The sequence below is a fragment of the Nyctereutes procyonoides genome, unplaced genomic scaffold (assembly GCF_905146905.1).
Source record: "Nyctereutes procyonoides isolate TBG_1078 unplaced genomic scaffold, NYPRO_anot_genome, whole genome shotgun sequence".
NCBI classification, from domain to species: Eukaryota; Metazoa; Chordata; class Mammalia; order Carnivora; family Canidae; genus Nyctereutes; species Nyctereutes procyonoides.
This window is the reverse complement of record NW_026575044.1, coordinates 51,255,992-51,272,713: the sequence shown is the minus strand read 5'-3', so window position 1 is coordinate 51,272,713 and position 16,722 is coordinate 51,255,992. Positions and strand designations below refer to the sequence as shown.

Sequence of the window (16,722 nt, the reverse complement as noted above, 5' to 3'; positions counted from 1 at the left end):
TTTTAGGTCTGTTAATGTACTGTGCCCCTTACTCCCCCAGGTGAAAATAAATCCACCTTCTGTGTTTATTTTATTTTGTTTTTTTTTTAATTTTTATTTATTTATGATAGTCACAGAGAGAGAGAGAGAGAGGCAGAGACACAGGCAGAGGGAGAAGCAGGCTCCATGCACCGGAAGCCCGATGTGGGATTCGATCCCGGGTCTCCAGGATCGCGCCCTGGGCCAAAGGCAGGCGCCAAACCGCTGCACCACCCAGGGATCCCCCCTTCTGTGTTTATTTTAAATATGAGTGTACTTTTCTTACAGCACTGGCTCCTTGATAGTCTTAAGGAAAATTCTGAGGCCTGATTCCAAAAACAGTTGTTAGACACAGTTGTACAAATAGCAGTGAACATTGACAAGAATAATGATAAATAATGAGAAATGCATATAATTCTTCAGGTCCTTAATCCCATGCAGTAGAAGCTTTTTTGTTCTTATTTATCATTGAAATGAGTAAAATGCAGTGATTTAAAAAAATCTACATTATTACTTGGCATCAGAGAAGGGTCTTACCCCCATATGTTTGAGACTTAGAGGATTTTCAGTTTTATTAATAAATGATTGACATGCATCACTGTATACGTTTAAGGCATACAGCTTGATGACTTGATTTATATGTATTATAAAATTATTACCACAGTTCGTTCTGCTAACATCCATCTTCTCATATAAATACAATAAAAAGACAGGAAGGAACACTCATATGAATGTTGTGCCTCCCAACACATGATGAGAACTTTAGGATTTACTCTCAATAACTTTTCTCCGTATCACACAGTAGTGTTCAGCTATAGTCATCATGTTGTACATTACCTCCATAGTACTTATTTATCTTATAACTGGAAGTTTGTATCTTTTAACCAGCTTCTTCCAGTTCCAAGATTTAGGGGATTTTGATATTAAGCAGTGGGAGCATCCACAAAAACTTGGTTAAGACTTGATGCCCGTACTTTTCTGTGAAGATGAACAAATGTTACAGCTGAAAAATTCAGCACCTCAAGAAGATGAGACTAATTGGACCATTTAGAGCATGTGAAATAGTATAAGAAATAGGGAAAACTGGAATTCATTTCCCAAAACAAGAGGAGGTTATAAAAACAAACAGAACAAAAGGATTCTTAAACTTATAAAAACATACTTATTTAAAAAGTTAAGACTCAGTAGCAAAACAGATGGTGCAGAAAATACCAGGTTAGTTTGAGAAAAATCTCTGAATTCAGGAAAAGATATTTAAAGTGAATATTACGAGAAAACATTTAAAACACGTAAAAGTCTCAAACCTCTGTGTTACATGGTTCTGAGAGAACAGCAGACCTTGAGATGAAGCAGTGACCAGAGAAATAATGGAAGAATGTCTCTGAGCTGAAGAACATCTTTAATTTCAAGATTAAAAGGCACCACAAAGTCCTCACCAAGACTATATTTAAAAAAACAATAAAAATTTAGGTGCGTCCTGGTGAATTTTCTAAATATTCAAAATAAAAGAAAAAGCCCTTGCAAGGTAGAAAAACAAGTTATCTTACAGAAGAACCGGTCAGACTTGCATCAGACTTAACACATTCTGACATTGAATGCCAGAAGATAATAGAAAATATTACTCAAGAGCTGAAAGAAATAAGTATAGAAAGTAGGTTTGGGCATTGAAACCAAGTAAAATATAGAGTTAATGCTAAATAATTATAATTATTGTTGTGAACCTTACTATAAATGATAGTTTTGAAATAATTGAAAATGTAAAAAAATATGGATTCAAAGTTCTAGATTATTTCAAGAAAATATGGGAGATTGGTCTATAGGAAGAGGTAAGTGAAACCTATGATAATTGTACCATAGATATTTTACCAGATGGGAATTTATTAATAGATGCTTTCACACTAGTAGAAAATAAAACTTCAAACATGCTTTTACAAAATTTTAAGACTAATCCCCACTAGGATAGAAATGACACTTTTTCCCCCTTAAACTACTAGAGGGAAAGAGGAACAAAGAAAACTTGATAATACAGAAAAAATGGGGAAAAGGAAATAAAGAAGCATAACATATGGAAAGCAGCAGCTGTTACAAATCATTTTTGGATGAAAGAATAAATCAGTACTGCCATTAGAGACTCTAGAAAATAACTAGATGATGCTTTTCTAAACAGGATTTGGCCAGCCTTTAAAGCAAGAAGGGAAAAAAAGGATATTAATAGGCTAAGCATTTCATTCAAGCTTGAAAATAGTAAAATGAAACAAAGCTTTAGAAGGATTGATTGAATAAAAGGAAAGGTAAAAGTAAATGAGTTCGCATCTCCCCTTCCAAATAGACCGTTTAATTTTATCTATGTTATAGTCCTTAAGTTCTAATGTGTCATTGACAGTATCTAGAGATATAGTATAGAACACCATTCCCAAATTCTGGGAATATAAAGATGGTCAGTATGAGGGTGTGTAATACTTTGTAATTCATCCTCGTTGATTAAAGGAGAAGAAAAGTGTAGTCATGTTAAAATCAGTTAAAATAAAAATTTTTAAATATTTAAGAATAAACTTAAATGTGTTGGATTTGAGGCACATGAGTGGCTCAGTCAGCTAAGCATCTGACTCTTGATTTCCTCTCGGGTAATGATCTCAGAGTTGTGGCTTTTAAACAGCTGCATGATATTCTGTTGGATGTACATTATTTTTTTCAATTAGTCTTTCCCCTGTCATTGGACATTCAGGTTATTTCTAGCTTTCAACATTATTAATAACTCCACAAAAGAGGTCTTTGTACATGAGTTACCCACATCTTGGATTATTGCCACTAAAAGAGAAATAACTAGCGAGTCAATTATTTGAAACCTTTTTTGAGCAAAAATTGTAAAATGGATGTAAAATTTTTTTTGTTATTCTTTAAAAGAAGATCCTTCCCATTTAGATTTAGCATTAATTAGATAAGAGTTGGTATTAGATTAGAACAGTGGTTTTCAACTGAATGATTGATAGGGCATTTGTGGTAGATCTTGCTGTCCATGGGAATTTGACAATGTCTACAGAGTTTTGTCACAGGAGGAGGGATGCTACAACATCTCATGAGTAGAGAGGCCAGTGTTGCTGCTGCTAAACATCCTGTAGTGCACAAGACAGTCTCCCAACGAAGAATTATCCAGCCTCAAATGTCAGTAGTGCTGAGGTTGAGAAATCTTGGATTTGCAGGTTTTGGTGCTGACAGGAAACATCTTTAGTCTTTAGGGCCTCTGTTTATGGGTTGTCTCTGCTTTAGGAGGGAAATGTTTTAGCATCAAACATCAATGGAGACCGATTTTCCCAAATACGATACAAACATAGTGAATAACTCAACACCGATTTTCCCATTTCCATTTTGAGAAACACCATGAGTTTTATTGTTTATACAAAGTACTTATAAAATTATTTATTTTTGTATATTGAGTGTTCTTGAAAATGACTCCTTCAGTGTCAGACCTAGTTAATTTAACTGAGATTTGGCCATACCATGAGTATTAGAGATCTATGTTTAGCTGCATGAGGAGGAACATCAGGCAGTAGCTGACATAACAGATAGAGGTTTATTTTTCTACTACAGTGAAAATTCTGGAGCTAGGAGTCCGGAGTTGTTACTATGGCTCCATGAGACTGCATTTCCTCTGTTTCTGCTTAGCCTTCCTTAGAATGTGCTTTTTGTAGGCCCAGGATATATTGTGCCCATTCTCACCCTTCACCCCCAACATCAAGGCAGGCAGAATTGAGAAGCAACAGGTCAGCAGAGCCAGCCCTTTGGATAAAAGCTTTTCTGCAGCCCAGTCCAGGGATTTCTGCTTGTTCTCATTGCCTGGGACTGTCTCATGATCATTGTTACTTATACGGGAGGCTGGAAAATACAGGTTGTTAGTTGGGCTAACAGGTTGTAAGTTAGAAAGTAAAGTTAGAAAGTAAAAATTAGAAAATTTGAGTAATAAAGAATGGATATTGGGATATGCAACTAGTATGGACCTCTGGAGGTACTTTTTAAAGTATTGGGGGTTCTTTGTTGAGCTTGACTGTAATCCTGCACAGTGAAGGAAAGATGTATTGGGAGTTCTGGTCTTCTTAAATGCACTGAAATTAAAGGTAAAGAGGAACAAACATTGGAAATTTGAGAGAATGGACTCTTACAGAGTTTTGTGGGGGGTTTTTTATTGGTGAAAAAATAGAATGTGTTTGTTATGAATGTATTTCTTTACCCCCCCCCCAAACTTGGCTGTTTTATGGTGTTTGGGAAATTAAAATCTCTTCGATACCTCTGTTACTTGAGACTACCCTATTTAAATTTTTTTTCAACGTCAGTAATGACTTGTTGTGGTATATACAAATAAGTGTGTTTCTTTAGTTTAAAAATGGGAATCAGCAGCTGAGAGATAGATGCACTTAAGTGTGGAACATAGGTGTCTATGCATAACACAGGCATTGAAGAAGGGCTAGTGTAATAGAGGGACCTTCTTTGCCCATTCAAAAAATTTTTAATTGGAGTTGTATATAATCTGGATAGCAGTCCTTTATCAGATAAATGATTTACTTCTATTTTCTCCCATTCTGTGGGTTGCAACAGCTTTTCAATGTGATTTTTAAAACTATAGCATTAGAACTGATATTAATACTAGTATTTATTAGTGTTTTAGCTAGTTTAAAGTAATCTATGAATATATGGTTTGAAATCCAAATGGCACAAAAAGTGTCCAATAAAAGGAGTTAAAAGGGCAGGTTACTTTAGAAAGAGAGAGGGGCTGGGATACCTGGGTGGCTCAGTGGTTGAGCCTCTGCCTTCAGCTCAGGGCGTGATCCTGGTCTGGGGGATCGAGTCCCGCATCGGGCTCCCTGTGACAAGCCTGCTTCTCCCTCTGCCTGTGTCTCTGCCTCTCTATCTGTGTGTCTCTCATGAGTAAATAAATAAATAAAATCTTTTTTAAAAAAAGAGAGTGAGGTAGGATAGGGGAGAGCATTTAGCTGTATCTGATATGTAGAGGTTTTTTTTTTTTTTTTAGTTGTGTAAGTTTCAGGTGTACAGCTTTATATTTGACATCTTTATACATGACAGAGTGATGGCCACCACAAGACTAATGACTATCCATTACCATACATTTGTCCTCCTTCACCCATTTCATCCACTCTCAAGCCCCCTTCCCCAGAGGTAACCACTAGTTTGTTTTCTGTATATGTGAATTTGCTTTTATTTTGTTTGTAGTTTTTGGATTTCACATGTGAGTGAATCATGCAGTGTTTGTCTTTCTCCTGTGATTTATTTCATTTAGCATATCTCAAGGCCCATCCATGCTGTAACAAATGGCAAAATTTCATTCTTGTTTTTGGCTGAGTAGTTCATTGTTTTATTTACATTTGAATACTCTGGTTTCTCTTCAGATCGTATAAATCTTTCGCCTTTTACATTTGTGTGTGTGTGTGTCACATCATCTTTATCCTTTCCCCTATAAATGGGCACTGAAGTTGTCCACATCTTGGCTCTTATAAATAATGCTGCAATGATGTGTTTTATTCCTTTTCTTAAAAAAGAGATTTCAGAGCTCCGGGGTGGCTCAGTTGGTTGAGCATCTGACTCTTGATTTTTGCTCAGGTCACGATTTTAGTTTCATGGGATCGAGCCCCATGACAACTCCATGGTCAGTGTGGATGGAGTCTGCTTAAGATTCTCCCTCTCCCCTTTGCCCACTCTGCTGTGCACACTCTCTCTCTAAAATAAATTTAAAAAAAAAATAGAAGATCTGAAGCAGATATTCAAAAGTGGCAATAAATGTTTAATGTCACTGATGGTAGCAGTGTGATATGTATATTTTTCTGTTTGAAATATTTCATAATGAAAACACATTTTAGTTACATAAATCTGTACCCTTCCCTAGATGTTCAGCCTTCCATCAAAAGTTACTAATTTCTCATCCCTTCTAGAATTACTCACTGTATGCTAGACATATTTATGTTTGAGTGGATTGTTCCCTCCCTGTCATAGGAGCATATTCTTTTGTGCTTTTTTCACTATGCATAAATCTTTGCACGCAGGTGTGTGGCTATGGGATACAAATTCCTAGTAGATAAAATTGGTAGGTCAGATTTATGATCTTAATAAATCATTCTCAACCATTGTATCTGTTTACATTCTGCAGTAATGTATGAGAATACTTTATTCTCATCTGCATAGTGTTATCAGAATCTTTTATTCTGGCCAATGTATTTTCTCTACACTTGATACAGAAAAGTCATTAACAGAAAACTGTTTTTGTATTATTTTAAGGTAACATTTTTCTATCAGTTACTAACTTGAAATATAAAATTTATAGTGTTTCAGCTCTATAAAGTGTTTGAGGTTATGCAAATAACTTTAAGCCTAGAACTGAATGTGTTTAGTTTTACATATAACATTTATTATTTAATGTTTAAAAACTTACCTAATTAATGTGTAGTTAATAGTTAACACTTTTTCATGTTTTCGGCTAATTACAATTATTTGTTATAATATGCTTTCGTGGAAAAGTATTTGAAACTGAAAGATAGTATTTCTGTCCACATTATTATATGAGGCTATATAAGTTTCATACTAAAACTGAATAAATCATATAAAAATAGAAAATTGAAGGTCAGTTTACCTTAAAAACATAGATGTACATCTTATGTAAAATAATGGTGGTTCATCCAGACAATGGGATATTATTCAGCACTAAAAAGAAATGAGCTATCGAGCCATGAAAAGACATGGAGGAGCCTTAAAGGCATATTACCAAGTGAAAATGTGTAAATTGTAATTCAGCACATTACCAGAGTAAAGGTGAACAGCTATATGATCACTTCCATAAATGCAGGGGAAACATTCAATAAAATTGAACACCCACTCATAAAAAATGTTTACCCAACTAGAGATTGAAGAGAACCCTTTTAACTTGAAGAGTATTAACCAGAAACCCAAAGCAGGTATTACGCTTAGGGACAGTTGTTTTAAAATCAGGGGGAAAAATATCTACTTACTATTGAATAGGCAATCTTAGCCAATGGAGTTAGATAAGAAAAAGAAATGAGATATTAATAAATAAGAAATCTGAAGGATAGGGAAGAGACAGAATTACCACTATTTGATAGTATTGAGAAATTCAGAGCCACTCCAAAAAATTAGAGAGCTCAATGAGATTGCTGGATGAGAAGGAAGCATTAAAAAGTCAGTAGCAGGGGATCCCTGGGTGGCTCAGCGGTTTAGCGCCTGCCTTTGGCCCAGGACGCGATCCTGTAGATCCGGGATCGAGTCCCACGTCGGGCTCCTGGCATGGAGCCTGCTTTTCCCTCCTCCTGTGTCTCTGCCCCCCCCCATGTCTATGTCTATCATAAATGAATAAATATTTAAAAAAAAGTCAGTAGCAACAGTTGTAGCGAATATGTAGTATGTGTTTCTGATTGTGTGTGTGGCAGATTGCATTTTCCAAAGTGGCTGTACCAACAATAAGTTATGTTCCACATGCTCTTTGTATGCACAGTGTGACTGAGATTCCTCCCCCTGAAAGGCTGTGTTCCCTACTCTTTGCATCTTAAACCGTGGACGAAAATACAGGCTAGAAAGTTAACCTGTTCTGAGGTTGGTGACATACAAGCATGAGGAACCAATAGTAGGGGCATTTGTCAAGAAGTGACTTGAATGATTTATTTATGCTTAATTTATACAATTGAGTGGTGCCTCACTTTTGAAAAGTGGTGCTTTTTCTTATATGTGATAGTGTGAGCCAAAACCCAATTAATTTTTACTGTTAATGCAAATATTTTTTAATGTTTCTGTTTTTACCTGAATTCTCAAAATAATATGTTCTATTTGGGTGAAAAAAACATACACCAAATAGCTGAGTGCTTAGTGCACTTATGGAATTTCTTATATAGTGGAATGCAGAGAACTGTAAGGGTCCTAGAATGAGCTTCTGGCTTAGTAATGGCTGCTGTTTAAGGCTCTAGAAATAAAATTTGAGGATATTTCTGGACTCAAAGTAACAGTAATAATGGCACGAAGATGAAGAAATAGATGAAAGTTTTAAGATGGAAACTCCAAAATAGAGGTGGATATTACTGAGAGTTTAGTGAGAATCTGAGTATGATGTTAGCGTTAGATACACCTCCATTGCATTAGTTTTGTGTTACATATAGTGTTTAATGTTGCTTGTAGGGGTTGAATATTGCTTGTCAGTATATAAATACCTCAAGAGCAGAGACTCTGGTGCCTGAAGGACGTCTGTGGAGTCCTGGGTCCTGCCACTTTCCTGGCTTTGTGAACTTTGGCAGGTTGTTTAACCTCTCAAAGCCTGTCATCCCTCACATATAACCAGGGATGATAATTGTTCCTGTTGGTGTTGTAAGAACTGAATGAGATAATGTTGAAAATGAGTTCTGTGTTGTACTTGGCATATCATCAGTGCTTGATAAATGTTACTTTATACTGGCTGGGAAAATATCTGTTTTGCTATATACAATTTAAGAGGAATGTTAAAATATATTTTTGTTATTTTAAGGAAATTCGCAATGAGTCCCATGACTATCCTCATAGAGTGGCCAAGTTTCCAGAAAACAGAAATCGAAACAGATACAGAGATGTAAGCCCATGTAAGTACTTGTGGGTTTGTGTGCATGTGTATGTTTGTTGATTTGTTTTAGGAGTCAGGATACAATGAAAAAGAAGGTTTGGGATCAGGGTTAAGTACAGTGGTTTTCTTCATATTAACATAATACATGTTCTTTATTTTATTTTTTTAAAAATATTTATTCATGAGAGACACAGAGAGAGGGAGGCAGAGACACAGGGAGAGGGAAAAGCAAGTTCCTCACAGGGAGCCCTATGTGGAACTCAATCTCTGAACCCCGGGATCACACCATGAGCCAAAGGCAGACGCCCAACCGCTGAGCCACCCAGGGGGTCCCAATACATGTTCTTTAAAGAAAAACTTCTACTACATAGTAAAAAGGAAAGAAAATTGCTCATAATTTTTGCATCCTTCAAACACAGTCACCATTATTTTTGTGTATGTCCTACTAACTTTTTTATCTTATGCATAATTTTTTTCTTTAAAATAATTATCACATGTGTGTATGTGTATATATGTATATTTTCTTATTGTTCCATAACCTTTTAAATATTGCTTAAAATGTTAGTTAGTTTGCTTTTTTCCCCCAAATTATAAGAGTAGTATTTGCTTAGTGTAGAAAACTTAAAACAGAAATGTGTAAAGGGAAAAGCTTCATGATTTAAAAAGAAATGTAAAACTTTTGGATTTATATTCTTTTTGTATTTTTTTCCTGAATAAACATACATACATACTTTTATTAATTTTTATTTTTAAAATATTTATTTATTTGAGAGAGAGTGTGAGTGTGCATGTGAGCAGAAGGGGTGGGAGAGGGAGAAAATTTCAGGCAGGCTCCATGCTGATCGCTGAGCCTGACGTGGGGCTCAGTCTCTTGATCTTGAGATCATGACCTGAACTGAAACCAAGAGTCAGATGCTTAACTGACTGAGCCACCCAGGTGCTCCTACACACGTTCTTTTAAATTTGAGATTAGAATCCTTCACGTATTAAAATTGTGGCTCTTTTCCTACCTCACAATATGTTGTAAGCCTTTTCCTGTCATAAGTCTTTCAGTGTCTTTGGATATGCCATTCTTTTATGTAATGGTTCCTTTGTGGTTGGACATTTGGGTTCCAATACATGTGGTTTTAAAAATGTGTTTATCCTGAGGTGATTTTATTTTTTGTTCTGATTGATAACCATTCGTTCAAATACTAAATTAGGCTGCCTTACTATTCCACAGTGTTATCCCATATTTGATTTTAGTGGGCATAGGTGTTTTCTTTAGGGCTGCTTGTTAGTAGGAACGTTTAAAAAAAGTACTAATTTTGGTTCCTGCTTGTGTGTAGCTCTTTTCCTCTAGTTGATGAGGTATGGTGCTAGTATGCTGAGGCCTCCTATGTAGGCTGAATAAGCTCACTCTACTCAAGGCCAAAGAGTATATACCCTTATTTATGTTGTATTCCTTGTTAGGAGGCTATGGATATACCACTGAAAATCTAATTGCTGGGGAAAAGGTCCGTACTTCCTTTCTTAAAAAAACAAAATGTTTGTTTTTCTGTTGCCCAAGTACATTTTCATGAAAAGTGTATTGGCTGATTTTGGGCAAATCAGAGATTTGAGACTACTTTTGAGAAGTAATCTCCTGGGCACCCCCGGTGGCGCAGCGGTTTGGCGCAGCGGTTTAGCGCCGCCTGCAGCCCGGGGTCTGATCCTGGAGACCCAGGATCGAGTCCCGCATCAGGCTCCCTGCATGGAGCCCGCTTCTCCCTCTACCTGTGTCTCTGCCTCTCAGTCTCTCTCTCTCTCTGAATAAATAAATTTAAAAAAATGCTTATTAAAAAAAAAAAGAGAAGTAATCTCTTAAAATATTTCATGTTTATTTTAAATTACTTACTGAATATTATGTTCCTCTGACATGTTTTCTTTACCAATTAGTGGTGTTTGTAAAGATAAGTCACAGCGGAGAGTGGTTTTCTATTGTTCTTCACTTGCAGCACATTTGAAGATATGACAAGCTTCCTCTGAAACCTGGCTCACCATGGCAACAATTCTGGGGGTGTGTGCAGGGAATGGGGGTGGTGTGGGCAGAGGTTCTAACGTGTAGGTGCCCCTTCACCCTCTCAAATTTCTGTTGAGTATCATTGAGCTAGAACACTAATCTCTAGTGTTTACCATGAATTTTAAAGACTGTTCCAGTGGTACACCTTGCTTTGTTGCCTCTAATTAAAAAAACCCAAGCTTCTTATTTTGATAATTGTAGATTTGTATGCATTTGTGAAAAATAGCACTCAAAGATCCTGCATACCCTTCCCCTGGTTTTCCCTGGTTGTAACATCTTGCATAATTGCAACCAGGAAATCGACATGGATGCCATCCATCCAGATCTCCCTGGTGTCACCTACACTCATTTGTGGCTGCGTTCAGTTCTGCTCAGCTGTGTTACATGGTAGAGTCTGGGGTCTCCACCACAGTTTGGATACAGACCAGTGGAATAGCTCTGCCACGAGATCCCTCCTATCTTCCTGTGCCAAGCCACGAGTTGCCTTTGATTTTTACATACATCTGTTGTAATTGCAATCTTTGGATGTGATAAACTGTGTTTGAACCCTCTCATTAGTTTGAGAATTGATCTAAATGGAGGAATTGTTAAAAATTGGAACTGAGACACTTAAAAGTAATACATTTGCAACTTAAATCTGTCTCAAGTATGTAAACACGTCAATGAAACTCTTGTGATTTTTCTCTTACATGTTAGACTCATGTACTCAACTGCTTGTTGGACTGCAAGGAGAGCTTGATTTACTTACTGGTGTACTTACTAACTCCACCTCCAACCTCACTAGCTTGAGCTTTTTTTTCTGTGTGTCTTCTCAGGAAGGGAGTCATTTGCTTTGTGTAGGTACCTAGTATTAGGAAGAGACGTTTCTTCCTCAGAGAAGATGTGATTCAGTGCCCCTCTGCTGTCTTTCTGGCCACTGTATCTATGACATCCCCTGGAGCTGCCTTCTGCTGTGAGCATGCCACTCAGCTAACCCTCTCCCCTACACCTCCTTGAAGCCTGGCTCTTCTCTGAGTAAAATACCTTTCTGTCTCTCTGAGGTAGAAGCTACTTATTTTTGCTTCCCATGTAACCAGAGTTTCCTAAACTAGGCCCTTATTCTCCAACTTGCAAATTAAAACGATCTGCTCTGAGGCTTGTGCCATCCAGACATGTCACATTACCAATCTTGTATCTGTCCTTACCTGACTTCATAGTCCCTGCGTGGTAGCCACCTCTCCCAGGTTTGCTGACGGCTTGAATGCTGACGAGCCATTCGTTATCTTCCTCTTTGCCCTCTTCTCTCAGTACCTCTTTCTTTGTTTCTAGATGGGATTGTGTCTCTGAGAAGGGACCATATGATGCCTTAGCCTTACAGTTCTGGACCTCTTTAGCTCTCAACCGGAAGTCTTAAATGCTGCTACCTTGAGGGCTACTCTCTGTTTTCCCAGCCCTTTGACTTCATCAGGATCTTTAGTTTGTTGACTTTTTCATTTATTACAGTACATTACTTCCTTCTCCACTTTACTTATTACTTAATGACTTTCTTGCTGTTCTGATATGTTAGGAAAATAATCTCTGTGGCTCTTTAATTCTCCCTCGCCTATGAAACCTAGTGTCAGATAGTCGTTTAGTTTCTGTAACCTTGGGGTTCATGAGTGTACCTTGGGTGGGCTTGTGCACTGACTAGACCTGGGGGTGTTTTACTGTCTTCCTACATGCCCTTGTCACTCCCACTGCCCCATGTCCCCCGGGAAACCAGCTCTCAACCCACCTCCATGCCCACCACTTGTAGAATGTGATCCGCCTTTAATTCTGCAGAGAAACATTTTAAAAATTCAGAAATAACTCTTCAACTTCATGTTCTACCACCCAGAAACTTACTTCTCTTTTCACTCCTCTTTTCATGAAGTCCCAGGGGGAAAAAAAACCCTTCTCCCTCATGTCCTAGGTTTATATCCTGATGCCTCATTCCTCCTCAGAGACCTCATTCACCATCAACACCACTATTACTCTGTCTTCAACCTCTTTCCTGTAGCTCCTTTCCCTTACTATGTAAATGTGCTTCAGCCTCTTCTCATCTCAACCATTGTATCCCATCTCAGCTCCACTTACTCTGTTACCTGTGTGGGTACGAGCACATGCACACCTGTGTGCACACACAGTCTGAAAAAAAAAAAAGACACCATATTATTTGTCTCTCCAACCTCAACACATGTACATTCTTTAGCCCATGGTTCTACCCCAGCCTCCCCACTGAAACCTTTATTCTTAAGTACTATTTTCAAGCTTTCTAGTTTTCAAATGCAGTGAGGGACTTTCCATTGGTTTATTTTCTTATCCCTCTATGACTTTTGACATTGTTGACTCTGCCTTGCTTCCCTAACACTGTATTTTTTTTAAAATTTTGCTATTATTTCTCTGGCTAGTCAGGCATTTTCAGAACTTCTGTTCCTCAGTTGACTATGTTCTTCAGGGTTCTGTCTCCCCTTCCTTCTTACTCTAACACTTGTGTGAAGAATGGTCTCATCTTCTGTGGGTTTGGTTACCATCTGCTTGTCACTCTAAATTTCATCTGTAGCCTAGATCTCCTTTTAGCTATAGATCCATTTATGCAAAGCACTCATCTCTGTGTGGATGTTCTGTAGCTGCCTCAGACTCAGTATGTCTAGATACTGAGTTAGCATTGCTCCCAACGTAGTCCATTGATCCTGACCCTGAGACCTGCTTTTTGTTTTATTGCAATGTTCATAAATGGTATTACTATTGACACATTTGCTGCAGCTAGAAACTCAGACTCCTCTCCTATTCAGCTCCCGTATCTACTTGATAACTAAGTAATTATAATTCCATTTCCATAATATTTTATTTTTTAAATTAATTTTTCTTTTTCTTGAGAAGAAGAGAGTGTGTGTGCACTGAGAGGGAGGTAGGGTGAGGAGGAGCAGAGGGAGAGGGAGAGAGAACCTCTGACATAAGGCTCAGTCTCACAACCCTGAGATCATGACCTGAGCTGAAGTGAAGAGTCAGACATTCAACAGACTGAGCTACCCAGGCGTCCCCGCAATGTGTTTTATTTTTTTGATTTTAAATTTTTTTAAAGATTTTATTTATTGAGAAACACACAGAGAGAAGCAGAGACACAGGTGAGGGAGAATCAGGCTCCATGCAAGGAAGTTGATTTGGGACTCGATCCCAGGACTCCAGGATCACGCCCTGGGCTGAAGGCAGGGACTAAACCGCTGAGCCAGCCAGGGATCCCCCCACAATGTGTTTTAAATCTCTTCTTCATTCTGTTAGTACTGGCTTGGTTCAGGCCCTTACTCTTCCTCTTCTGGATTTTTATAGTAGCCTCTTAACTAGTTGCCTTGTCTACATTCTGTTCCTACTTCAGTCTGTTCACCATATGGTATCCAGGATAATCTTTGTAAAAAGCATGTCTGTATTCACTCTCCCCTCCAGTAGCATTCCATAAGTTTTATGAGAAATTAGTTCTGTATCATTATCACACAAGATCTTTTGGGGACTGATCCTTCACATACTCAGATTTTTTCTACCCATTTTCTTACATTACTGATTTTGGTAAAACTGAATCACTTAGAGTTCTCCCAATCTGACCAGTTTCTAAGATTTTTTTTTTAAAGATTTTATTTTGTTATTTTTTAAAAGATTTTATTTATTTATTTATTCATGAGAGACACACAGAGAGGCAGAGACATAGATAGAGGGAGAATAGGCTTCTCTGTGGGGAGCCTGATGCAGGACTCAATCCCTGGACCCGGGATCACAACCTGAGCCGAAGACAGACAGATGCTCAACCACTGAGCCACCCAGATCCCTTAAAATTTTTATTTTTAAGTAATCTCTACATTCTATTATGGGGCTCAATTGAACTCAAAACCATGAGATCAAGCATCACATGCTCCTCTGTCTGAGCCAGCCAGGCACCCCCAAATGTGACCAGTTACTAATAACTCAGTGTCTAAAAATGTATCATTCCCTTTTTGGAGCATGTAAGTCAAAATCCTCTTCCAAATATCTCCATGACCACTTCCCCTTGGGTGTTAGTGGAGGAGGTCATGGAGATGATAGCTCTCATTAAGTCTAGACAGACCCAGGAATGTATATTTTTTAAACACTCCCCAGATGATGTAGATACACCTTTCGTTATTGATAGTCATTGTATCATTTAAAAATGTATTTCCATACATAATACTTAGCATTGTTGGTTTGGTTCAGAACATGTGTATTGAAAACCAGCTGTATAGCTGACTGACACTATGCTATGCACTGAGAATACTGTGAATATATGTATCCTGCCCTCTGATAATTCACAGTGTAGTGAGGGAGATACAGGCCCATTGTGCTGTATATGTATCATGAGATAGGAGCATGTATTGGTGGATCTGTGTCTAGGGAGTTAGGGATGGCTTTTAAGAAAATATATGATAACCAGCTAGTTAAAGGGAAACTGGACATAAATTATTTTTTATGAGTCTCAGATTTTTTTCTTGATTTTGATTCAGTAGGTCTGGAAATCTGTGTTTTTAAACAGTTTCCTTACATGATCCTTATGTACCCAGCTCAGCACCAGTCCTAAGATTAACATATAGAAACTACATTTGGAGGAGTGAATATGAGAAACATAATCAAATGGGGATATTTTGAAACAGAAAGAACTTGAGGAAGTCCACAATGTTCCTATAATTGCCATGACCAAAAGATAACCTCCATTGTCTCAGTTGTGAGACAATTGTGAAAGAGATAAGCAAGAACTTGGTTGGTTGAGAAGAGAGTAAAAGATCTTAATAATCACTTCGAGAATTGAATTTATACTACTAGAGACTACTGCTAATCTGCTAATTTTGAAATTTTCCTTACTTTTTGCCTGACAGGTAGAAATTCTGGAAATCTTGTGTTTGGTCTAAAAGGAGTTGTCAGCAAGACTTAGTGAACTGTCATTGTTTTTACTGACCCTGAAACAGTTTGTTGCTTTTTTTTTTTTAATTGTGGTTAAAAAAACACATATAAATTTTACCCTCTTAACAATTTTTATATGTACATTGATATAGTGTTAACTATATGCATGTTATTGTACAACTGATCTTTTCATCTGCGTGACTAAAACTACCTATTGAACAACAGCAAACATACATTTCCCCTCTAGCCCCTGGCAACCACTATTCTACTTTCTGTTTATGAGTTTGATTACTTCAGATACTTCATGTAAGTAGAATCATGCAGTATGTGTCTTTTTATGACAGGCTTATTTCACTTAACATAATATCCTCAAGGTTCATTCATGTCAAACTGTTAGTTTTTAAAGGAAGGTGACACAGAGACTTTTGATTCTAGTAGTATGGCAGATTAGATAGTCCATAGCCCCTTACTGCTGCAAAACAAGATTTTCAATAAACATACTTTTTTAAAAATTACCAGGTGTGGGGTGCCTGGGTGGCACCATCAGTTAAACGTCTGACTCGATTTCGGCTCAGATCATAGTCTCAGGGTCATGAGATCAAGCCCCATGTCTGGCTGGTTCCCTGCTCATTGAGAGGTCTGCATGAGATTCTCTCTCTGCCCCCCCCCCCATATACATGCACACTCTCTCAAATAAATAAAGTCTTACGTAAAAATTTAAAAAAAAATAAAAAAATTACTAAGTGGGGAGGAAGTAAGAATTCCAGACCTCCTTCACCTCACCATTCCCTAAAAAAAGAAATCTCAGCAAATGGCATAGCTACTCTAAATGAAAATGTCAGTATTAGCTCTAAGATTTGTATAATAAATGTATTTGTATAACAATAAGATAGCCTCAGGGTCACTGAGTGTTATGCTATATGTTGGCAAATTGAACTCAATAAAATAGCCTCAAGGTATGTTAACCAAAACTCAATAGAATTACAGGAAGAAATCAACACTTCTATGTTTATGGCCTTTTAGTAAGACAGAATATTGGTAAAGAACTAGAAGATCAGCCACATAATTAAGCTTATTTAATTTTTTATTAATTTTTTATATTTTTTAAAATATTTATTTATGAGAGGGAGAGAGAGGCAGAGACACAGGCAGAGGGAGAAGTAGG

The 16,722-nt window shown here is 37.4% G+C and overlaps 1 protein-coding gene across 2 annotated transcripts in view; it reads left to right on the top strand.

Annotated features, from left to right (window-relative positions):
• PTPN2 (protein tyrosine phosphatase non-receptor type 2) overlaps positions 1-16,722 on the top strand; it is an 86,071-nt gene that overhangs the window by 15,693 nt on the left and 53,656 nt on the right. For both annotated transcript variants that reach the window (XM_055324231.1, XM_055324230.1), the window contains exon 2: positions 8,546-8,636. In XM_055324231.1, coding sequence (XP_055180206.1) covers positions 8,546-8,636 — 91 coding nt within the window. The remainder of the gene's footprint in view (positions 1-8,545; positions 8,637-16,722) is intronic.